The 25,144-nt window shown below is 37.0% G+C and overlaps 1 protein-coding gene across 4 annotated transcripts in view; it reads left to right on the top strand.

Moving 5' to 3' along the window:
* Positions 1–25,144, top strand: part of LIN9 (lin-9 DREAM MuvB core complex component) — a 40,819-nt gene that overhangs the window by 4,776 nt on the left and 10,899 nt on the right. The window contains exons 2-10 of one of the 4 annotated variants that reach the window (XM_030035946.2): positions 4,894–4,926; positions 5,973–6,067; positions 9,894–9,998; positions 11,932–12,065; positions 15,034–15,159; positions 19,981–20,138; positions 21,270–21,403; positions 22,399–22,518; positions 22,669–22,770. In XM_030035946.2, the coding sequence (XP_029891806.1) occupies positions 4,894–4,926; positions 5,973–6,067; positions 9,894–9,998; positions 11,932–12,065; positions 15,034–15,159; positions 19,981–20,138; positions 21,270–21,403; positions 22,399–22,518; positions 22,669–22,770 (1,007 nt within the window). Of the gene's footprint in view, positions 1–1,310; positions 1,387–4,893; positions 4,927–5,972; positions 6,068–9,893; positions 10,009–11,931; positions 12,066–15,033; positions 15,160–19,980; positions 20,139–21,269; positions 21,404–22,398; positions 22,519–22,668; positions 22,771–25,144 lie in introns of those variants that run through there. The other 3 variants (XM_030035948.2, XM_030035947.2, XM_041128536.1) reach the window with 3 other exon arrangements.

Here is a 25,144-nt window from a genome sequence, read left to right on the forward strand (position 1 = left end):
AGAATTTTCTATATTGATTTAGATATGCCCCTTTGTGCCCACACATTAGTAAAATCAGTAGCTATGGCACATCCCTGTGGTTACTTGTAACCTTTACTTTCAAAACTGTAATCAGCTGTTATGAATTCATTATAAAAAAATCTGAAAACACTTTCACAAATGTAGTGTGCTTGTCTGTGTTCTTGTTTAAATTTTAAGATCAGCTGTTGAGAAGCTGTATTTAAACTGCTTTGCTTCATGTTATTACTGAAAATACACATCAGGGCATCCACAGTTGCCCATATTGAATTGCAGTCGTACTCCACCTCTTGTGTTCAGTTATGGTATTTTCAAATGAGGGGAGGCAATAGATGCTTGTTTTTAAACTTAAACCCAACTTTAATTTTTTGAAAAGGAGAAAAGCTTTTGCGCTTTTTTCCCATGCGTCAAAGCCTATCTCCAAATCAGAAATACTTTTTGGAGGGCGAACTATCAGAGTTCCTTTTTAAGTCTGTCCATAGTGCTTGCAGAGCAGTTAGGGGAGGTTTTTTAGGTTCCCCTCATGGTAATCCTCTGTACATGCTCCCTTGTGCTCAGAGGAGGAGGTTGGGGCTAGAGGAACGATTCCTGGCAGCCGCGGCTGTTCAGGACTCGGGGAGCTGTCCATCCGCCGGACCCCACACTGGCAGCCGCTGAAGCCGGTCGGGTTTCTAGCTAGCCTAGCATGAAAACATCAGGGTCCTTATCGTGCTAGACTTGGCTGACTTGAGGTTATTTTAATGTTGTTGGGTTTTTGTTTTTTTTTTTTTTAATTCGGCTTTACATGGATTTCCTGAAAATCACTTCTTGCAAGTATTATAAAACACGTATATACACTTATTCCTGACTCTCAGTTACTAATGAGCTTCCTGTTATCATACTACTAAATGCTTCATAATCTAGCACAGTTATTTTTACTGCACTTCTGTGGTGCGCATATTTTACAGATTATTTTTTTTTAGGGCCAGAAAAGGCCATTATAATCATCTTACATTCTTCATTAAGCATGCTGGGATACTTGTGTTTGGAATTTCTGTGCATTGATTCCATGCTTCCTTTTTAGCTGTAGTTTTCTCTTTAAAAATAGATGTAAACTTGGTTTAAAGATTTTGAATGATAGGGAGCTCGACATGCCCTTTCTTAGTATAGTTACATAAAATCTGTTGAGCTTTGCTTTCATTGCTAACCTAAACTTATCCAATGTCCTTTTCTGACAAATAGATCTAGTTATGCCTTTCCTTGTAAAAAAAGGCTGCCAAGCTATTTACTGTCTGAATTATCTTCCTTTGTAGATACTTGTGATCAGTGCAGATCTTGACCTTCTTTGGGAAGAACAAGATTGGAGTGTCTTGACTTTCTCACATTAGGGCATGTTTTTAGATCTTCAAATGTTTCTCCTAGCTCTGTTCTGAATCCTTTCCTAATTCTTCAAACTTAGTCAAGTGTGAACACTGTGTTCAAGTAATTAATTTACTAACAACATATGCAAAGCAATACTCAATATGATACTAAGACAAGACTAAGCCAATCGTATAGTTTGCACTGGAATAGTATGCCAGTGTAGGGCTACTGAAAGCAGGCCTTCTAATTCCTGAGAGACTGCTGTGGTGAGCTAGCTGTACTTCCTCCCTAGGTTGAGGTTTTTTCACTCTCAGTATTAAGAAAGTCACCTCCATGATCCTCTGAACCTGGAGGAGTTGGAAGTAGATTTTGGTTCTAATACCCTAAATGATGCACAGGCCTTATTTCTTCCTTTCCACCCATTTGTTTTTTAAGTGTTTGATGTTTGTAGAAATTAAATCTGTCATTGTCATAATAGGTATTTACATTCAAGCATGTGTGTATATTCTACTTTAATCTCTATGTTTGTAATTAAAATGCTGGTTAAAAAGACTGCCTATGATTATATATTTGTTATTCAGAACAGGAGCATACAAAATTACTGGCATTTAACGTGAGGCTGGGATATTATAAATCTAATAATTATTTAAACTAAAACTTTGGATATTTTTAATAAATGTCATCTATCCCAAATCACTTCACAATTTTTATGGTTTCTGAAATGCTTTTATCTGTATTAAATGTTGGTTGGTTTTTATTGTAATATATTATTGCTTAGAAGATCATCCTAGTTTCTGGTTTTGTGGCCCTAGTAGTATGCACCAAACTAAATGGAAACTGTAGGGAGATGTACCGTATTCCTTGAAGTTTGGTGTTGTTGCAGGTAGCCCCTAAAATCAATACAGAAGAACTTGACAAGAAAACCCATGTATCATATTGTTGCCTTTAAGGTAAAATTAAGCTTATGGACATCTCCATTGTCATTTTGATATCCTACATGCTTTAGTCTACAGAAGTGTTAGTGTTAATAATTTTCTGCAACTTGTTATTTAAAATAGTTTAGTTTAACTTTGAACTTGCCTAGATCAGGAATTTCTTATTTGGACACTTGCATTCCTAAATAAAGATGCCCTTTTCCAGTTACATTAGTTGCAGGTTAAGTGAAAACAAATGAGCAGCCTTATTCTAGCATGCATCTGTTGAAGATTAACTATCCCATGTTGAAAAGTCCCTGGCAACTAATGCTGTTTTGGAGTGGTAATCTTATAAAGCTAGAAGGTAGCGCAGTAACATTCTGCTGTTCATCACTTCTCTATCTGTTGTTTCTGATGCCAGTCATCTAATGCCCTGCTCTGCTGACCCATCATCAGTCTCACAGGTGAACCATCTGAGTTTGATGGTTAGCAAAGGATCTCAGGCAATTCAGCTATGAGATTGACACCACCCCCCATATAAAGCTTTGCTGCCTCTTGCTGAGTTGTTTCGTTTCCATTGTTGACATACTCACCCTTGACTGAATTGATTGAACTTGATTCCTGTGAGCAAGATGGTCAGAAAAAGAGGAAAATGATTGTATGTTCGGTCTTACAGATGAAGTGCCTGAGATCTTTCAGAATAGTGTTCCATTCTGAAAAGCCAGCATCTCCTCTATTTGACAGTCATGATGACACCGCTTCTGCCTCTCCATCACCAAGGATGTGTACTTTCCCATGTTCTTAAACTGTTTGTACTTGTTAATCCCTGCACACATTTCCCACCATCCCTTATGTAAATTTGGGGGGGACACTAGTACTTCACTGTTCTTACTGTTAGTGTTCAGGACTGCATTCGTGGTTGACAGCAGGGTACCTGTGCATTTATGCAAGTATGGTGTACATTATCTGATTATTAGTATTAAACTAAAAAAAAAAAAGGCTTTAATCCTGTGATACCTTTAACATACAGCTTAGTTACAAGAGCTGAATTTGCTGTGAATCTGATCATCATAGAAGCATGTTCCTGTACCAGTCACTGTTAGGTCTCCAACCCAACAAAGGTGATATGTCGGAAAAGAAATGTGCAAGAAGGGCACCAGTATAGCCCAGGTTTGTCACCTTGTTTTTGACATCTAATCCCATATGTGTTACCTGTTGTAGATTTGAACAGCTCAGGAGATACTGGGCTGGAGGCCCTCTAAACCACCAGTGAGTCAAAATAGTTCCATTTCATATCTTAAACATTTTTTAGTTTTTTGAAAAGAATAGAAACTTTTTTCCTTTTTCTTTTTTTATTGAACTTTTTTTAACATGTGGCGTAATAAGATGGCAGCAAACAATAGTATGATGAAAAAATAAGGAATGTAGGGGTTTTTTTGCCATTGCTGCACCTGTATTCTCTTCAACAGTCCACCCCAGACCAAAATGCTCTGTTCTCCTGGAAAGGGACAATAATTCATTTTTTGGCGCTGTGATATTCCCTGGAATGTACCCTCTTAGAGGCAAGGATCTCTGGCACTGTGAAGTTAGTGGGGTTAGGACCTAGATACAGGGCAGCCACAAGAAAAGGATTTTCCAGACCTTTGGAGTCAGAAATGTTCTTGGAACAGCTGTTCCAGAGAGAAGCTGAAGAAAAGCATGGGGAAGGTGAGAGGGAGAAGATCATGCAACGCAAGAAGGAGTGGTTGCAACACTGGAACGTAACTGGAAAGATAAAATTGATTTGAGAGAAAAGCATGAATGTGTGGAAGCATTGTCATGCAGAAGTATCTTTCCCTTCTGCTAATGTAGTTGCTTCAAACAGCTCGATTCTTAGAGAGACATTTGAAAATTTCAGAGCTTGAAGGCTGTAGTCAGGCCCAGTTTTGTCCTTCCTGGCCCGGAAGCACTGCAGAGGTCCTACAGATGCAGTGGAAGGGGAGCAGCAAAATTTTGATGGATGTGTTACACAGTTTGAACAGTTCAAGCAAACTAAGGGTCCTGTCTACATTTATAGTATCTGAATCTGCTGCCTTTCTGAATAAAGAGGTTTCACCAGGGGGCAACTAACTATCCATCTTCCTACTTAGAGAACCAAGCTTAGAGAGCATAAACTACTGCTTTCATGGAAATTTTTGGCGTTGAAGAATTTTGAATTGGTAGAAATAATTTTTAAAATAAAAAAAAAAGAAGTGTTCATTACAGTTTCCTTGTCAGTTGTGTAATATATTTGCAACTACATCAAACAAGCAGCCGCATGGAAGTATGTAGTTTGGACATAAAGCTTGTTCAGAATTTGCTGTGCTAAACAAAAGTGCTTGGCATCTGAAGCTGTTTTGTAGATGTGAAACTAAAGGAAAAAACAAAACATGAATATGCTTTCAAGATTTATTGGGTAATAAACATATAATGCTATACTTGGTGCCATGAAGGGCGCACTGGGTTCACTCACTCAGCTGTGAAAGATTTAATATTAAATTCCACGTTCTGCCTAAGAATTAATTAAGAATTAGTAGACTCTGCATAGGTTGTATGGTTTGAAATAACTTATGATTTATGTGGACTTTTTGATGTATTGCAGGTTCTTCAGCAAAAGCACTTGTGAGCTTGAAAGGTAAGAAATTAATGTGTTATTTACTTGTACCCAATCTGACTTTAAGCTGTACTTAGTTTCTGGCTTCAAAAAGTTCAAGAAAATAACACCAAAGAAGGTTTTTTGTTGAAATATGGGTTCTATTGTGGATATTTGTTGCTTCTGTAGACTAATGTTCCTTGGTGGTTGAAACTACGTATGTGGTGGTGTATTTAGACACTGCTCTTCTGGGTGAAATTCCTGAAATGTGTTTTTTCTTCCTAAGTACTGTCTAGGCATCAGGTTTGATGAGAAGATTGAGGTAATCTTTCCTCTTTCGAGGATGAGATAGGAGAAGGATTGTTAGTGACACCTGTACATGTGACAAAATTTACATTAGGAAGGAATTTCACAGTCTCGTTGTGTTTTCTGTCAGCAAGTTGTGGGCTAAATCAAAAATCTGTTTCTGATATCTTCTTTGAAATCGTCTTCATGAACAGTCATACAAATCTTGAATACTTATAATCTGCCCGATAATAAAAGTTTCTTTATATATTACAAGGCTTCTATTACGCAAGGAAGAAGGCATGGTCTGTTGAATATGTTGTAACTATTAGAGGTTTGTTTCAATAAAATTTGATTTACTTGTTGGTGTGCACCCACTTAATAATTTTTTAGAACCAGAAGGTGGCTAGGTCTTGTCAAGCTTTACCTTCTCCAGGTTTCAGTTACAGCCACAGTACAGCTGTCTACGTGTGTGTCAACCTGGCAGTGGAAGTAACTGACTCCAGCAAAGGAGGTATCAAGAAATCTAAATATTTTCAGGAGTAAAAAGTGGTTTGTTCATGTTTCTCCTTGTACTGAAAATGTTTGTCAATTATTTTTTAATTAGTGTTCAGAACAATTTAATAAAAATATTGAAATCTAAAATTAATTTGTAGGTGAATCCAGAGAAGCTGTTGCAAGTAACAAAAATATATTAGTAGTTGATGATGTTATACTAGCTTTTGGATAGTAGTTATGTTAAAACATACATACATATATATATATATGTATATTAATGACATGATTTGATTTCTTCACAACAGAGGGAAGTTTATCCAGTTCGTGGAATGAAAAGTATAATTCTCTGCAGAAAACACCCCTTTGGAAAAGCAAGAATGCTGGTTCTGCAGTGGAAATGGTAAGAAGCAATAAAAAGACAACTTCAGGATTGGTAAAATACCATAAAGTGAATCAAATTTAAGGATCAAAAAATTTGGCTGAGATTTATAGTTTCATAATTTCAAAATGTTAAACTATGCCCTTCACAAGCAGTCTGCACAGTCTGAATATGAGATGAAAACATATTTTATAAATGAATAGTCAAACAAATTAAATTGCTGACCTTGTTCAAGGTAGCTCATAATCGTTTTCTCTCTTTTTTGTAAAGCAAGTGCTGTGTGAAATGTTTGTACTGTATCTACCACCTTGAACTTAGGAATTGCCATTTCAGATCAACCATTTGTTTTATCTCATGAAGTATCTCACTTCTAATTATGGCTCAGAACTGATACATAAAGAAAAGGAAGGGAAAATGTCATAATGCACTTCCACCATTGTGCCTTCTGGGGGGCAGATTTTATTAAAATTAAACGAATGTCAGTGAAATGTCATGTAGTATTCTGAGAGGTGTCACAGGAGACCTTACCTTAAAGAACAACCTTGGGGTGGGGGAATGAAAGGTAATGAGCCTGCAGCCTCCAAGGGCATGTGTCTGGTGTTTGGGTTGACCATTTCACTCTCTCTTTTTTAAATACTCCATTGTTTCTTTCCCCGTTGTATCACATTCAAGCTTTTCTTGACTATTCTTAACCTCCTCTACCTTACTGAATTATGTGATTTTGGTTTGGTTTTGCCACCAGCTGTATTACACCCAATGCCTTGTTTGTCTACATCAGTAATACTGTGTGCTCTTTTTACTACACGCTGGAGAGTATATGAAATACTGTCTCAATTGCTAGGCAGATCTTTCTCCCATACTCTTCTGGTGCTGCCTTCTACAGTAATTGTGACCAACTTACCAACTATCACCTGTTTTTTGTTCAAACCATTACTTTTTGTGAACTGTTTCCCTTGCAATAAATTAACATTATGTTTGAAAACTGTCGTACTTGCCTGCTCTGCACATAATCAAAATATCTGAGCAGCATCCAGTAGTACATTAAGAAATGTGACTAACATCTGTCATATGTGGCTCATTGTGTGATCCTTTTCCCTGTAGAGAGAAACTTAGACAGAGAAGGTTTTTATTTTGGTAGGATTCACTCAGATATATATACACATGTTGCTATGTGTTTATACTAGAGAACATAAGGTCTACAAAATGCAGTTCCAGACAGTGACCAGAACTTTGTTATGGCCCTTAGTTTCTGCAGGAGTTCATGTCACAGCTTTCAGCTGTTCCCAGGAATGCTCATCTTCTTCTCACAGAAACAAGCCTTACTGGTAACTTAGAAGATCGCATGTGCTAAAGAACCGAAGTCAATAGCCATAACATTTGTACGAAAACTTTGTCAATATGTAGGTATGCTGGCTGTAGGTATTAAAAATAAGCAGTCAAACTTTGAATATAGCTTAGTATTCTGTAGAAAGCTGGGAGAAAGATCAGAGGACAGCCCGATGTGTTAACAGTGGCCCGTGTTGCTGAGATGTGATGTAGTCTTCTGTACTAGTTCGAGTTCCCTGAACACTGGAAGTTTTGCAGATATGTTGTACTGTTGGTTGAAAAATCTTTCCGAAAATGCCTGACCTACTTAGCTAACGTGGATGATACCTCTTTGTGACGCTTGTTATTTTATTCTCGTGTGAGGCACTGGCAATCCAGACTGATGAAACACTCTTATTTTGGATAGTTCCTTGGAATAGAATTTGGCAGCTTCTGTTGAGCGTTGTAAAACAGTTCTTTTGATCTGATCATAGCCTTAGCATAAGGTTGAAGGAACTCTTAAGTTTTGTCTAGATTGTTTTAGCATTTGTGTTCCTGTGTTGGCACATGCTTTCATGTGGTATGGTGTCATAAAATCAAGAAGAATTATACAGACATTTGGGAGAAAAATTTTGTTCTGGAAACAGCATCTCAAATATCAAGTCTAAAATATAATTGCAAATATTCAATAGGAACCTGGCTCTTCATCCTGTGGGCAGAATGCTGTGATTAAAAAGTCCTGGAGTTCTGCAATGTAAGAGTTTTTATTGTTGGAACAGGATTGTGGGTTTGTTTTCTTGCTCAAAAGTTAGAATAGTTCTGACCTTTCTTTTTTAAGGTGATCATTTGTCAAGGACAGCAGAGATGTCATAAAGAACATAAAGACATTGTAATTGAAATTCAAGATTGTTCTTAAGGTTTAGTGAATTGGAAGATATGAAGAAAAGAACTCAATGGATCTAGGTGAAGAGAGGAAAACAACATCTATAACAATTAATACAATAAACTAATTACTATGTTATTATGATGTGGGCACCATTTGGTTACCTTGCCAATATGTAGTTCCTCTGTTCAGTGTGTGTCTCTTTCCTGGTTTGTAACATCTACAAGGAAAGGACGTTTTCTTCTGTGTGCTGAATGTGCTTAGGTGTCTAGCATGTACAGGGCACTACTGTTACTTAAATACATTTGTGTAGTTACATTTATAGAATATATATAATTTAGAGTAAGAAAGGCACGTTTCCCTGGGAAAGCTCCAGCTGTTCTCATGGCATGGGACAGACAGGGGGTTTTTTGCTACCACTGATTAATTTAATAGAGAATATCTCTTTTCAAACAGATATTTTAATCAGTCACAAACTTATTAAATGTCTTTCTTAAGTGTAAATGCTTATTAGTGAAGTTTTATTTCACTATTTGTTGATTTATTTTGTTTCTGACTTCTACTAAGGGCTTATCTTTGTCATCAGTATTCTTCACATTGTGAGTGTTATAGATTTCATATCCGTATCAGTTTGTAGCACTTTCACCATCTATACTGAAAGAAGTGAAATCTGCATTTGTTCTGCCTTTACTCATCCCCTTTGTAAATAGTTTGAAGCACAAGGAATGCTACAGGGTGCAGTCTTGGGGGTCTGCAAAGGAGACGTATTTCAGTTGTGGCTGGCTCCTGTGCTGGGCCACAAAGTCTTCATGGAAGGACAAGCTGCTTGCTCTCAGCACTAGCAGCCTGTCATAGGTTACTCTTTTGTCCTCATTGAAAGCACAAGTTTTTTGTCATAGGGTAAAGTGTTGAGGAATATCTCAATGGTAGTAATATTTTCATGACACATATTTGCAATATGGTTTCTTGTTTTCAATCAGCCTCTAATTCTCTTTGAGCTATAACATCTTAGCACACAAGTAAATTTTAGTTAGCATAAACTCTAAATTCTTCTCTTTTGATATTTTTACATAATTTATTCAAGCTTTAGTTTCTTCAGACTTCAGCTTCCAAGCATTTTGCAGTGTAGGCACTTTCAATGAGTTAAACAACAAACCCACAACACTTTTAGACTCATAAGAAGTCCTTGCAAAAAAATTATATCCAGCTAATGTTTTTACTGAGAACACACCAAAACAAATACGCTGTTTGAATAAACTTTTTTTTTGACCCAAAATTCAGAACAAACTGTTTAACAGATGTGCTTATAAGCAAAGCAATGACTATTTTAAGCTTAGATACACAAGTGTTTAGACACCTAACTCCTCTGGAAACAAGTGGGAGTTAAGTTCTAAATACTTCCGTGGAACTGGGCCAGCAGTATAGTAATGGGTTATAGTTAGCATTGGAAAGCCTGGAATCTTAAATTCCTTCTTCTCTTCTCTCAGCCCTTAGACCTCTAACTGCTAGGAGGCACTATTTATTGTGTACCATGTGCCTTAAAACTAATAGGTGGCAAGAGAAAAGGCATTCCATTTCTCTCACTGTGAATTCTGTGCATGAACAGAGAAATCAAAATATTTTTTTCTTGTAATTCATTCTTAATTTTGATACATGCAGCCCTTCAGAAATTCAAAACGGAGTCGACTCTTCTGTGAAGAAGATGACAGACAAATAAACACAAGGTCACCCAAAAGAAATCAGAAGGTTGCGATGGTTCCACAGGTACCTACATGTATGCAGATATTTTTACCAAAAAGGGGAACAAGCCTATCTGTGTTAGTTGAAAATTAGAATACATTTGCTTTTCAAGTTGCATTATCAGTTTATGAATATTCTTGTGAGGAAAGCTGTTGCTAGGAGTAAGCCACAATTCAAAACAGATCTATATTTTTCTTCCTCACAGCTGGGTTCCTCACTTTGTTTATGGGAGTACCTGTTCTTTTTGATCCTGGACATAAGCATACAGAGTTAGAAAGGATTCCAGCCTAGTTGCCCATCTTGCTTCCGCAAACAATCGTGTCCTGTAGTCTGCATAAATTTATTCAGCTTCAGTTAAAAACTGACTAGGTTTCTTGCACTGACTGCATCATTTAGAAGGCTGCTGTAGAACTTAATGTATTCCAACAGTTAGGAACTTGCTCTAGATTTGTAGCCTAAATGTATTCATGGCCATCTACACCTTCTTGATCCTGTAATGATAATGTCCTCCAATTCAAACAGCTTGTTTTTCTACTCCTCCACTTGACTGTCTACTCCTTGATATAGCATGAAAGAGCAGCTGTAATTTCTCTCAGACTTAATTTGCTATGTTAGACAGGGCAACATCTCTTAGTCTCAAAGAATTGGCTCTCTAGTACCTTTGTCATCCAAATCACTTTTCTGTACCGTCACCTTATGAGCCTGAATCTCCCACACTGAAAAAGTACTATTTGAATACTGGTCTTACTTGCCTTCTGAACTGTACTGTGCAGCGCTGAATGGGGAAGACTTTGCAGTTGCCATTTTGCTGGGTCCATTTTGTCAGAGATGAGGACCGTGACATTTCTCTCTATTCATTACCATGATTTCTTAACAGTAGAAAAGCCTGGATAATGTTCTAAGCCCAGTTGGTTTGTACTTAAATGTCTGGTTCAGGAGGTGAAGTGTTTGCTAGATAAACCTTTGTGAGGGACTGCAGCTGCCGTAGCTCACAGATCTTGCTGTCCTGCTAGGCTTTGTTTCCTAGAGTTCCAGTGGGAGAAAGGGGACCTGTATCTAGAAGGTAGTGGTGAAGTGCAGCAGGAGCCAGCAAGGTGCCTACCTTATGCTTTATCCTGTTATTGCTGGTACTAAAGGTCAAAATACTTTTGAGCATTTGGGGAAGGATAACAACTGATTATGGCATCAGGACCCAGTTAAACTAATATTCTCAAAAAGCTGTTATTTTTTGCAAATAAGTTTTTCTTTTTGTCAGTTAAGACAGTCATCCCTGGAACAAAATTACGGAATTATTTTTCTACGGTCTTGTTTAAATTCAGGTCTATGTATTATGCATGCAATCTAAGACAGTGTATTTTCTGCAATTTATAAAATAGCTTTCAAATGTAGTTAAAACTTTATTGCTTATGTCCATGCTAGCTTCTCTTGCAGTTTTCTAAAAAGCAGACACTCTGCTCAAAGCTTTGGCTGTATTACGTTCCTGTGCTAGCTTCATCCTCAGTTTAAGAAGAGTTAGCAAGAGTAGAAGCACTAGTGTAAATGAGGCAGTTGGTGTTGCTGGATCTGAGCTGCAACATCACATATGTTCACTTGAGACAGTGTTCAGTGGTGCCTCAAACTTTTGAAATCTGTGTGTACTTTAGTGCCGTGCTATTGTTACCAATAATGTAGTTTCAGTGTTGGAAAATGTTTCTGTTAGAAGAGCTTTGTATAGAGATAATTTGTTGTATTGATCCTGCTAAAGTTTGCCATCTGTTATGTTTGATTGCATTGCTGATATAATGCAGTACAGATTGTTATAGATCTGCAACAAAAAAATTGTCATGAAAAACTATGTGCGATTAAAATGTAACAATTATTAATGTGCAAACTTTTATCAAGAAAATCTAGTTTAATTCTTTGAATATTGAAGAATGTTAGACTGTTTTTTAACTGTTTCCTTTATTTTACTACCTAGAAGTTTAATACAACAATGCCAACACCAGACAAGAAAGCATCACAGAAGATTGGTTTACGGCTTCGTAACCTGCTCAAACTTCCCAAAGCTCACAAGTGGTGCATATACGAATGGTTCTATTCAAATATAGATAAGTATGTTTGTTTTATATAATTATCTCTTATTAGTATAGAAACAAGTCATTTTCTGAAATTGAGCTGCAAATTTCCATATATTGGTTAGATACTCCAAAGTTTATTCTTAAATTATTAGTTATTGAAAATTACTTCATTGTTTTGTTGGGGTTTTTTTCTCTTTTTTATAATGAGCAACCTGCTTGGGTAGTTCCTTGGGTAGTCTTCCTTTATGGAAATAATTTTCTTTTTATCACCTCTGCCTCTGACAGATACAAGATTCTATTCATAATGTTTTTAGCATGAAGTTATCAGAACATTTAGACTTTTTTGAACCCTCGGATCAGTGTTACACACGGGGGATGGGAAGGAGACTGCTTCTTCATAACGTACTGCTTCCCTAAAAGGCATAAATGTTGATTTCATATATTTCCTCCCCATCATCCTGTTTTTACTGTGATCACTAACAGAGCTCCGGGTTGTGACTATTCAGCTGTTGTCTAGATATCAGCATCCTTCTTGGATCTCCTAGACTGTTTCTGCAATTTGTGCTTCAGAGTGTTTGGCACTTGTTCTCTTAACACCACTAGCAAGGTGGTGTGAATAGTTTAAAAGAACCATTTTAGTTTAATCCCTAATAATGAAATACTAAAAATTCTAAAATGTAAAACTCTTTATTGATGAATGGAATCTTAAAATCTACACTGATTTACTAATAGATGAAACTCTAGTATTTAATATCCTAAAGAATGGTTTCAGAGTTAACAAGCATTCTTTTCCAGAATTTATTCATAACAAAATAATTACTGGTTTTCCTTCCTATTTTAATCATGATGGCTGTGGCTGTTTTCTGTAACTGAGAAGGCAGTCATAGCAACAGAAAAATGTTTTAGGATATGTTCATCACAAGTAGAAAAATTACATGTCCATTTTAGTTAGTTCTAAATTCATCATCTGTAGGATTTAATTCCTTTGAAAGAAGTAGACTTTACCTGCCTTTTTTTTTTTTCTCTCTTTTTTTGGAAAAAAAACCCAAACAACAAAACAAAGAACCCAAACCTACTTATTTCTAGTAGTAATTTTAAAATGTGACATTTAAAATTATGATTTTTACAACAGTCCAAGAACTTTTAGTTTATTTTGAAATAATTGTCTGTGGAACGTTAGGTCTATTAGTAGACTAGAATTTGAGTTCAGCAGGTAATTCTGAAAACCTCTTTGATAGTTATCAATGTATGTTTGTAATGCTAGTAACATATGATCATGTTAAGATCTTATAACATAGTTTACTAAGAAACTACATATCTTTAGAAGAAAAACTTTGATGTATGTTGTTTTGAGTGATATAATCTAGACTTAATGAGAAGCTTAAAAAAGTTTAAAGCATAGATCTGTCAACTAACAAAATATGGCTTACTGTACAAGTCTCAAAATATTTTAATCTAATTGTCTCATCCAAAATTGAAATCATCACTTTAAATGCCATGTCTACTATAAGTTTTTGAAATATTTTAATCTCTACAACTGTCATCTGTGGTTATTAGATTATTGAAGCTGTTTCAGTTGGATTCTCTCTAAGCTGCTGCAGAGGACTGTTTTCTGTAACATCCCATTGGCTTCTGACACTCAGGGACTTCTAAAGAGCTACTTACTACTACAGTGATAATAGGCCCTCAGAACCAGATGCAGCTGTAGCTTGCTTACACCATTTCCCAGAGCTTCCAGTCTTGTGGATGCTGTGGGTTTACAGTTTGCCTGCTTAGGTACAAGTGATAGTAAAAACAATCAAATACAGATCCTCTTTCTCCAAAAAAAGCAAAACAGTTGTTCTTTACACAGATATCTTATGTTAGCAACAGTAAATCTGGATAAAATAAAACTCTTTTATACACTTCCTTGCCTGTTTCATGAACCTCATTGATCATTCTTTGTGGTTTCCTTTACACTTCGTGCCACAGCTGCAGATCCTTCTACTGCAAAAATATTCCCTTCCATTCTTGCCCGAGTCTCCTTATCTCCATGCTCCTTTCCTCTCTCCCACTAGCCCATACACTCACTTGAAAGTCGTGTTGCTTCCAAGATCTTCCTTGTTCTGTGCTTGGGGATATTCCGCTCTAAACCCCAGCACCCTGAAGAGAGTGGAGAAATGTGGCTTTATCTAGGATGCAGTTATTCTTTTGTTCTCACCAGGTGAGATCTATTTCAGTTGCACATAGTCTTTAATGATTAACCTGCTATTAGACGGGCATATCCATTGCTGCTCCCTTGTCTCTTCAGCTCAAGAAGGATGTGGTACTACAAAGTAAAAGGCAGTCATAAAACCTAGAGACAGGTCATAGTATCAAAGAGAAATTCATAAGTTGTGTAGGTAGGTTCTCTGAACTGTCACTTCTATAATACTGATCCTCTGCTTCATCATGGAGTCATGGTACAGTAAAAATCTCACCTGTATAGCTGTAGAGAATGACAAGTTGGCTCAATTTTCTGTATTTTGGAACCCTCTGTTGAGAATCTGGGTTATAATTATAATTGTATGAATTTATGAAAAAGGTACTGTCTTTCTGTTTCTCAGTATCATGTTGTCACTTCCTTTATTTGCAATACCTCACCATATCTTTACGGTTTCCTTCAGTGTGTTGCAGGATCCTCATGACATTGCATTGGCTTTGCTGAAGTTTCATTTGATGCCTTTCTATACATTACAAAGCAGGATGAATATACGTTTCCCTGTAGTAACAAGAGAGAGGAACATTTTTAAACATCACTGATAGTAAGGCTCAAATAGAACAGCAGTCCTGGAAACTTCCTGTCTTTGTTTTCAGTTGAATTTATTTCAGGTTAAATTTGTCCTTTAAATAGGAGTGTCTTGTTTATATGACTAATTTATACTTTTTGTTTTCAATGTATTTCTTATGATGGACGTTTTTTGGAATCTCATGACAAAAGTTTACTAAGTGTAGTTAACGGAGGACCAATTATGTTTCAACAGACCGCTATTTGAAGGAGATAATGACTTCTGTGTATGCCTGAAAGAATCTTTTCCAAATTTGAAAACCAGAAAATTGACAAGAGTAGAGTGGGGGAAAATCAGGCGATTAATGGGAAAACCACGGAGGTAATTTTTTTTTTTTTTTCTTTCTTTCTTTCCAATTAATGACTACATGTAGTTTTGATGTTACTGGAATTGTTCCTTCTAAAATAATTGTGCATGCAGGTAGTAAAGCAAAATAATATCTGAGAGCAGAAAAATATTTTATTGAAAAGGTGTTCTCTGAGCACACACCCCACTTCCCCCCCCCCCCCTTCCTTATATGCGTGTGTCCAGTCAATATAGTTCTTATGAGCCTATTCTTGAAATGTTCTCTTCCCACTCCAGAAAACTGAGTGTCTAAGCTAGGATATGTTGAAATTACTGTATCTTCTATGTTGCAGTGCTTTCTGGCATGGAAGACAGGCCAATTATTCACCAAGTTTTTTTTTCCTAGCTCTTCATGGGGAAAACAAGTGCACATTTTCATCTCATTTATTTTATTATTTTTTAAACCATTTTATAGATCCTCAACTTTTTCTGGCTTGGCTGCCAAAACAGAGAGAGGAGAAAGTCACCCATAAAATACTGTACATTGTAGCAAAGAAGCCAGAATTTAATGAAGGGCATAGTTTTTTCTTTAATTTAGAATTCTTAATTCTTAAACCCACTGATTCAGTTCAGCCTTTTCACAGAACCTATACAATTTAGCCTCTAGAGAAGGCTCAGGGAGGATCTCATGTCTGTGTATAAATATCTGAAGAGAAGGCATAGAGAAGACGAGGCCAGGCTTTTTTCAGTGTTGGCTGGAGATAGGATAGGAGGCAAGGGGCACAAGCTGAAACACAGGAAGTTCAGCCTTAACATAAGGAAACACTTTTTACTCTGAGGGTGACTGAGCACTGGCACAGGTTGCCCAGAGAGGTGGTAGAATCCCCATCCTTAAAGATACTCAAAGGCCGTCTGGATGTGGTCCTGGGCAGCCTCCTGCAGGTGACTCTGCTGGAGGGGTTGGAGCAGATGACCTCCAGAAGTCCCTCCCAGACTCAACCATCCTGTCATTGTGTAAGATCAGGAGAAAAATGTGAAAGTAGTGTTGCAAAAATAAAAGATTGGTTTATTTATGAAAATACAAACACTAAAGCAGTGAATCCATTTCCTAGATTGCTGTACTGAATCAGATTGTATTTTGTCTGATGGAGGCTATTTAATCTCCTGTACCTATAAACAGCTTTACGTAACTAAAAATTGCCAGTCAAGGGAAAGCAGCAGAGCCAGCTTAAAAATAGTTCCTCTTGGAAAGGTGTTCATATCATTGGAGCTTAACTGAAACAGCTTTTTGTTCCTCTATCATCATACTTGCCACTGAGAGGGGAATGGTGTATTTGGAGGTTCAATCATCACTTATTCATTTGACTTTTGCCAAAAGTGGGTACCGCTATAAAAGATCAGCTTGCCTCATTCAGCGGTCTGTTGGACCATTGACAAAACTTTCTTCTTCTTTTTTTTTTTTTTTTTTTTTTTTGGCAGAGGGAAGTGTTGTTGGTTTGAGGTTTTTGTTAAGCTATTATACAGTTATTTTTTTAAAGAGAGACTCATGCCTAAGGAACCACAGGTCTAAATGGGTAGGAAGTTGTTTTATCTGAATTCTGAAGTACAAGTATACGACTGGATATAGAGTCTCCTTTTGTTTGTTAACCAAAACTACAAGTTCTTGCTTTTTATCAACACAAAATAAGCATTCCTGTTTGCTTGTCATTTCTTTAATAATTTTAAAAAAACATTTATTGGTAGTCTTTTTCAAGATGTCCAGAGTGGTCTTTGGCCTTAGTTCTAAAAGATTTTGAATTATTCTAAATAGTTTGAATGCTTTTTGAAGATAATTTTCATCTACCTCCAGAGCAAAGTTTTTTTTACATTACTATTCTGTTAGAAATTTCTTCTGTCCTCATATGCAGGTAAGCTGAATACCATGTCAATACCGATATCTCCCCATGAGGAAATTAGAGAAATAAGAGATTTTGCATCCACAGTGTTGATGGCAGAGGATAATAGTGTCTCTGTGTGATAGCTGTGCACGTGGTTGTCATCTTTTTTTTTAATTTTGTTTTAAATATATTGTAATATCTTCTTATTTCTGCTGCTACTTTGAATGTCCTATCACACCATCAACAGTGTGGTTGATTGGCACAACAGTATTCTTCATGGGAGCCTGCAAAGCTTGTAAGATTCCAGTAGACTGTGGGGAAAGATATGCTCCAAGAAAAGGAAGAGGTAATAGTTAGTCTTGTGTACTCTGTGTAAGCTTAATTGGGGCTGTGAAATAGCAATGGATATGAATTAAGCTTAGATATGTTTGTCCTGCCACTATATGATAGTGATGATTCCTCTGTTAGTTCAAATTCTCATGACCAACGTAGAAACTGAGAAGAATATTCAACCTCTTAAAAAGTCTCAACAGAAAACTAATGAGGTTCCAAAGTGATCTGTACCATAGTTCTAATTTTCATTTTTTCATAGGAATGGCACGAAGATTGGATAACCTTTATTAAATACATTTGGGGGACTTGGGGTTGGAGATTTCCTTTAACAGAAGCCAGAAATATGTTGCAAATACTTTCTACATCCATGACCTAGAGCATTCAGAACAGAGACTTTTTAAGAACATCTGAGCTATCAGTAAAACAGTAGTTCCTGTTGTAGGGACCTTCCAAGGTCAGTGATTAGTATATCAGCATTTGAATTTGTATTTCTAAGAGCACGGGTCAAAGAACATCAGGCGATACCTGATGTTCCTGATGCAAGACCCTGGACACAATTAGAAGGACTAATATTAAAGTCTATGTTGCCTTTTTTTTTTTTTTTTCTTCTTTTTTTGTCTTGCTGTGCTTAGTCAGTCTGTTCTCCTCAATGGAATTGAAAACTCTGACCAGCATTTTGGTACTTCATGTTCATAGCCCATGGCAAACATTTTTTCACACTTGTTCCTCTCCAGTAGTAAATATGAAGCAAATAGCATCTTTAAATGAGAATATCCAACTAAGCTTTGCATAAATCTCCCAACCACCATCACTCTCTCTCTGCCATATCCCTTTCCAGATATTGTGTACTGCCTAATGATCCTCATTAGGAATTCAAAACTCCAGGTAAACATGTTCTGCTCTTCAGTGGTAAACTGGTGAGTGGGACGCGCACCTACAGTTGCTCAATCTACAACACAGTTTCTAGGCTATACAAAGACTAGTGACAACTTCTGTGGTGACAGTGATTGGAAAGCCTAGTAAGGGAACCTTCAGTGCAGTGCATTATTGCATGTACCTGACAGAAGTACGTCACAGCTTCTGCTCATTCCTGTTCGTGGGGGTTTTTTTTTTGTTTGTTTGTTTGTTTTTTATGTCTTGCTTAGGACTAAGGTCTCATTGTGTTAACAGTGTACAGACTGGACAAAACAGATGGTCTATGCCCTATTTAACTTATAAACCATGTATAAGGTAAAAGGCAAGTGGTGTATGCATATAGACAAACAAGTGTGAAACTGCCAGTCAGCATGAAAGAAAGTGGTCTCAGCATCCTGGCAGCTTAGTTCTTATGATCTTCTCATACACATTGCAAGGAAGAGAAATTTTGGAGAATAGTGAAATGGCTTTGTGGAACTCTTGAGTGAGGGATATACAGAAGAAAACATAAGAATGTTCATTTTGGCATATAATAAGACAGTAGTAGAAGCAAACTTGGAAATGGGAGCTGACTTCTCAGTACTGAGTGAGAGAGAAATAACTGAGGAATATCTTGAAGGGATTTAAAACAGAAAATAATTTGCAGTGTAGAAGGGGGAACCAGTGGAGGATTTGTCAGTGTTTTCTAAAATAGTCTTGTACAATAGGACATTTTACTGATCAGTAATCAATATATAACTGGGTAAGTTCCACAGAGAATGTTTAAATTGCAGTAAAGCAATTAACAAAGGTAGTAAATTATTTGATAAATAACTGCTTCTGCAATTAAGCAGACCTACAATAGCATCTGTACTCCTTTTTTAAATTACTTTTTTTCATTGACACAAGAACGATAAAACTTTTTTTTAATAAGGAATGAGAGATGGGATTGAGTCCTTAATGTCTTTATGCTTTCAGTATCTCCCTCATGCATCATGCCTATTCAGTAGGTTAAAAGTGAGAACGAATAAAACTAATTAAAGGCCATGGGAGTAAGTTTTCCATCTTTTAGATTACATTTTAAGACACCCCCCCCCAAAATGGAGGAGGGGACTGCTAGAGACTATTTGATTTTACGCAATAGCCTAAGTTCAAAGAAATTTGTACTTTTACTATGATCAATCTCAGAATAATTCATCTGCATAATAGAGATTTTATGGCTAAGTTGTATTCTGCACAGATGCAAGGAGATGAGACAGAGAAGTGCCCTTTTATATTCTGAGTGTGGTGCACTTTCATACTAAGTTAGTTTAGTTGAGCTGATGACCACATGTGATCATGTATCAGTAAGTGATGGCAGCCAGGGTCCTCACAGTAAGTCCTCCTTACATGCATTGAACTGGTATTCAGAGTAGACTGGATGTGGGACCTGCTTTAGCTTTGTTGTGACACCAGGTGGATCCCTATAAGCAGAAAAAGTCCTAAAAAGTTGTACTCTTCGGATACTCTAATGCCAACAGCAAGCATTCCTGAATATTATTTTTAAATAAATTGTTATTTTAGGAGTGGTAATTCTGGGGAGTAGGACTGTCTAAATCCATTCAAGAAAATCCTTTTCTCTTGAACACTTTACCCCAAGCTTTTTCATTTTCCCTCACTGATTTGTAAACTGTGCCTATTTAGTTGATGTGTCTTCACATATGTATGTTTTCAGTGCTGAACTTAAGTGTAGTTCTACCTAATTGTATTATAGGTGTTCCTCTGCATTCTTTGAGGAAGAGAGATCAGCGTTAAAACAGAAACGGCAGAAAATAAGACTTTTGCAGCAGCGGAAAGTTGCAGATATTTCACAGTTCAAAGATCTTCCAGAAGAAATTCCATTACCGCTAGTAATAGGAACAAAAGTTACAGGTAATTTCTTAAAAACAAACGAACAAAAAACAGCCAAGTGTTTTGCAAAGATTTTAACAAACCAGAATATACTTAGTGCACATAGTTAAAATAAATTTAAAACATCAAAAATTATATGTTTTTATTGTTAGCTTATTGAGAAGGTGCTTGTGAGGATTAGCTAGTATTTCTAAAACAGGATATGGTTTTGAGGTACAAACTTAGTATGGTTTATTATTTCTGCTATTCAAATTGCAGAGGGGTTTTTTGCGGGGGCAGGGGGCTTGTGTCCAGTATACGTAACAAATCTTGGAGAGAGAGATGCTTAAATGCAAAGAGCTGAGTGCTGTCTGAAAGTTTAAAATCTAACCTAATATAAAACTAGAGCTTTATTCTTCCATAAATATAAAACTATGTGTTTTGAAACAGATATACGATTGACACTGAAGTGTAGTTGGACATGTATACCAAACATGACATTGCCTTACTGAAAAAACTTACACATAACTGAGGAAGGATTACTGTTAAAAACATTCCAGAAGTTTTGTCTAATCTTATAAAAACTTGAATTTCTCCATCCTGTCTGTTTGTGATCCAGAAGCTTTTCACTTAAGCATGGTATCTCCCACTCAAGCCACTACTGTTCGTTGCTTTTTGCATACTTCAGCAAAACTGCCCTTAATTCTTGCTGAAGAGCAGGCATGCACAACATTGCCTCTCCTCACTCTCCTAGAGCTGTATCCTTGAGCTGCGTTCCTCATTGTCTTTTGCTAAATATGCAGTCATCAGTGGAAGTGATCAAAGAGAAATGGTATGCAAAATCATCCGGAAATTGACTTTTGCCTGCTAAATCTGTCTGTCAGAAGATATTGGGTATGGAATAGTGTTTTATTTAGACATAAATGTAGTGCTAAGGATTAGATTTGGGAAATACTTGACTTGCAAAGACAAATTTGACAAAAAGTTGGGTAGTATTTCTGTTGCATACAATTCTTTTTCCATGTTTACTTTTTTTTTTTCCATTTAATCTGTGGGTTTTAAATATACATGTAAAGAGTTACTTGCAAAAGATGTATTAGGTCTATTTTTCTCAATGTTATCAGAACATTATAATGTTTGGTTTATTGTTCTTTTTGTTTGGTTTTTTTTAAGCACGTTTGCGAGGTGTCCATGATGGACTATTCACTGGACAAATAGACGCTGTAGACACTCTTAATGCTACATACAGAGTGACTTTTGACAGGGCAGGTCTTGGAACACACACAGTCCCAGATTATGAAGTTCTTGTAAGTATTAATGACACATTCTTAAAATAGCTGTAATAAAAAAAAAAAAATTAAAAAATCTACAGTTGTATGCTTTAATCAAAAAGAAGAAAATTTGAAATATTACATCCAGGTGGTATTCTTATACAAGCATAGCAGATGCATGAGAAATTCCAGGGGAATGAGCTTCTGCTGTTTATGGTTCTATAGAACATGATAACTCTCTATGATAAAAACATAACAGCTCAGGCTGAAATAATTTACTAGACCTACTATTATAGGTTATTATAATAGCCTGAGTTTAATATGAAGACATATCATGAGTAGTGTAAGATCCCAAAGAAAATTCTGCTATGGGATCCTGGCAGGATTTCCAGAAAATGTTCAAGAAAACCTGACTCTCTGTAATTTGCCAAAGTTTGGAAAGGCCTGTGGTAGTTGCAAGCAAGTATTAGCAGTTGATTGAACCTCATTTTGAAACTTCTTATGGTAATGAAGCTACCTGTGGGGCTGTTGCTTTGGTCAAACAATTTGGGATTATTTCCTAGCTCATGGGCTTTTGTACCAATTTATGAGCTCCAGGAATTGTTCCTGCCAAACAGCCTGACCTAGACTGCAATCTTTTCAGAGAACCTCATGTTCTTTTGTATCTTGTGTAGTGTTGAATCTACTAAGGGCCCATAATTTGTCTAGTCTCTGTCATGATCTGAGTTTGGAGCCTCTGCTGAACTCCTGTTCAGTCATGATTTGTCTGCAGCTTGCCAATAGAATTTTTGGAAATACTCTTGCAGGTTTTATTTGATGTGATGCCATAACACTTCGAAAACTCTAGCAATGGAATATGATTTTGAAGCTCCTGCTAGCCCAAAAGCAAAACGTTAATCTTTTAACATTGTTGGGTTGGGGCGTGGATGGGCATGGCTCGTCCAGAGTCCAGAAATAAATTATGTATTGCAAAAGGTTGTAAAATTAATTAATCTGAGAGCTGAAGTATATCCTTCCTTTTCCTGTCTTAGAGTAACGAGCCTCATGAAACCATGCCAATTGCTGCCTTTGGACAGAAACAACGGCCTTCAAGGTTCTTTATGACCCCTCCCCGATTGCATTATACACCTTCACTCCAGTCTCCAATTACAGTAAGTTACTTTTTTCATGTAATATGAATCATGAAGCTGTCACTTTAAACAGTTTTTGAGATTAATCTTCTGAGGTTATTCAGCAAGATAAAAATTTTAGCAAATCTCTCTAAAAATAAGCTGTTAAATTAAATGTTCTTTCTTGTATAGGACAGTGATCCTTTATTAGGACAATCTTCGTGGAAAAACAAAATTTCAGGCACAGATAGTGAAACACTAGGAGGCTTTCCAGTAGAATTCCTGATTCAAGTGGTAAGTGTTAACTGTAACTCTTAATTTTGTTGTGTATTGTCCTTTTGTGTTTATTCTGCCAATTCTTCTGCAGTTAAATGACCTTCTGTTGATTTATGACAGATATGAAGATATCCAAATTAACTTTTGAAAATAAATTAATAATATTTGTTTTTATCCCTGCTACCACCCCTTCTTAATTTTCTGACTTGTTCATAAGCTTTGAAATATCCTGTTCTTCAGACTGCAGAAGGGACTTATGTCTCCAAAAGCGTGTCTTATTTTTCCCAGCTCTATCACTTGGTCTAAAAAAAGATATTATTTCTACCTGCAAACTTTGTACTGTGTTAAGGCTTTTTTTATTTAAAATATACTTGCATTATGCAAAGAACATTTGCCCATGTGCATTATCATATATTGTATAATATTGCATTTTATGTTATGTAATGTCCTACCCTTGTGGAGAAGAAAAGAAGCACTCTTTTACCTGAAAGCAAACATGCATGCTATAGATAAGAAAACTGGTTTTTGTCTTCATCTTTATGAAATAATTAATCAGTGATTTTTGTATACCAGTTCAGAAGAGCACAGACAAGTAATGTTAGGAAGCTGAGATTCATTGAATATCAAAACTCATCGAAGCAAGTTACTCTTGAGGATGATGGAAGAGTGTAATTGCTCATGTTGGCTTAGCTTAAGATCTGTGATTGAATTCTTTAACAATGAAAGCTGTTTTGAACATTCTAAAGGAGATTGGAATAACCTGTGTTTAAAATATTAAGAACTGAGAAATAATATTGCTAAATACTTCTGTCGTGGTTTAACCCCAGCCGGCAACTAAGCCTCACACAGCCGCTCGCTCACTTCCCTTACAGTGGGATGGGGGAGAGAATCAGAAGGGTAAAAGTGAGAAAACAACTCATGGGTTGAGACAAATACAGTTTAATAGGTAAAGCAAAAGCTGCGCAGGCAAGCAAAGCAAAACCAGGAATTCATTCACCACTTCCCATGGGCAGGCAGGTGTTCAGCCATCTCCAGGAAAGCAGGGCTCCATCACGCCTAACGGTGACTTGGGAAGACAAACGCCATCGCTCCGAACATCCCCCCCTTCCTTCTTCTTCCCCCAGCTTTATCTGCTGAGCAAGACGTCGTATGGTCTGGGATATCCCTCGGGTCAGTTGGGGTCAGCTGTCCCGGCTGTCCCCTCCCAACTCCTTGTGCCCCCCCAGCCTCCTCGCTGGTGGGGTGGGGTGAGGAGCAGAAAAGACCTTGACTCTGTGTAAGCATTGCTCAGCGATAACTAAAACATCCCTGTGTTATCAGCACTGTTTTCAGCACAAATCCAAAACATAGCCCCATACTAGCTACTGTGAAGAAAATTAACTCTATCCCAGCCAAAACCAGCACAACTTCTCAAATTTTAAAGTGTATGTAATTGGTCAAAAGAATCAAGTTTTGTCTGTGGCTCACAGGAGACACTAATATTTTGGCCATTCCACATAATGAATTTTATTTGACAGAATGATCTATTCAGTTTTCTAGGGGAAACTTATTGTATGAAGCTAATTTTGAAAAAGGTGGCTTGGCATCTAGCTTAGCTAAGAAAATTTAAAATAGTTGTAGTTGCTATAAGATTAATTATGTTAAGAAGTGAAATACACAAAAGATACCATCTTTGTTTATGCTGCTAAACTGTATCTGCAGCTATCCTCCTACTTGAGTCACTGAGTACGATCAATGAAACTGGGTAGCTGTTGTGGTTTACTCCCAGCCAGCAACTAAGCACCACGCATCCACTCGCTCACTCTCTGCCCCCAGTGGGATGGGGAGGAGAATCGGGGGGGGGGGGGGGAATTAAAACTCATCGGTTGAGATAAGAACAGCTTTAAAATTGACATACAATAATATAATAATAATTGTAATGAAAAGGAAGATAACAAAAAGAGAGAGAAATAAAACCCAAGAAAGACAAGTGATGCACAATTGAATTGCTCACCACCCACTGACTGATGCCCAGACAGTCCCCAAGCAGCGATCGGCCCCTCCTGGCCAACTCTCCCAGTTTATATACTGAGCATGACATTCTATGGTATGGAATATCCCTTTGCCTAGGGTCAGCTGTCCTGGCTTTGCTCCCTCCCAGCTTCTTGCGCACCTGGCAGAGCATGGGAAACTGAAAAATCCTTGACTTAGGATAAGCACTACTTAACACACTGATGTTTTAGTTGTTGCTATCAACATTACTCTTGCACTACACCCAAAACACAGCACTGTACCAGCTACTAGAAAGAGAATTAACTCCATCCCAGACAAAACCAGGACTGTAACTAAGGGGTATTGAGCTTTACAACTATTTAGTGTGTCAAGTTGATTTGTTTATGATACTGTTTCTGTA

The sequence above is a fragment of the Aquila chrysaetos genome, chromosome 13, assembly GCF_900496995.4.
Source record: "Aquila chrysaetos chrysaetos chromosome 13, bAquChr1.4, whole genome shotgun sequence".
Lineage (NCBI taxonomy): Eukaryota > Metazoa > Chordata > Aves > Accipitriformes > Accipitridae > Aquila > Aquila chrysaetos.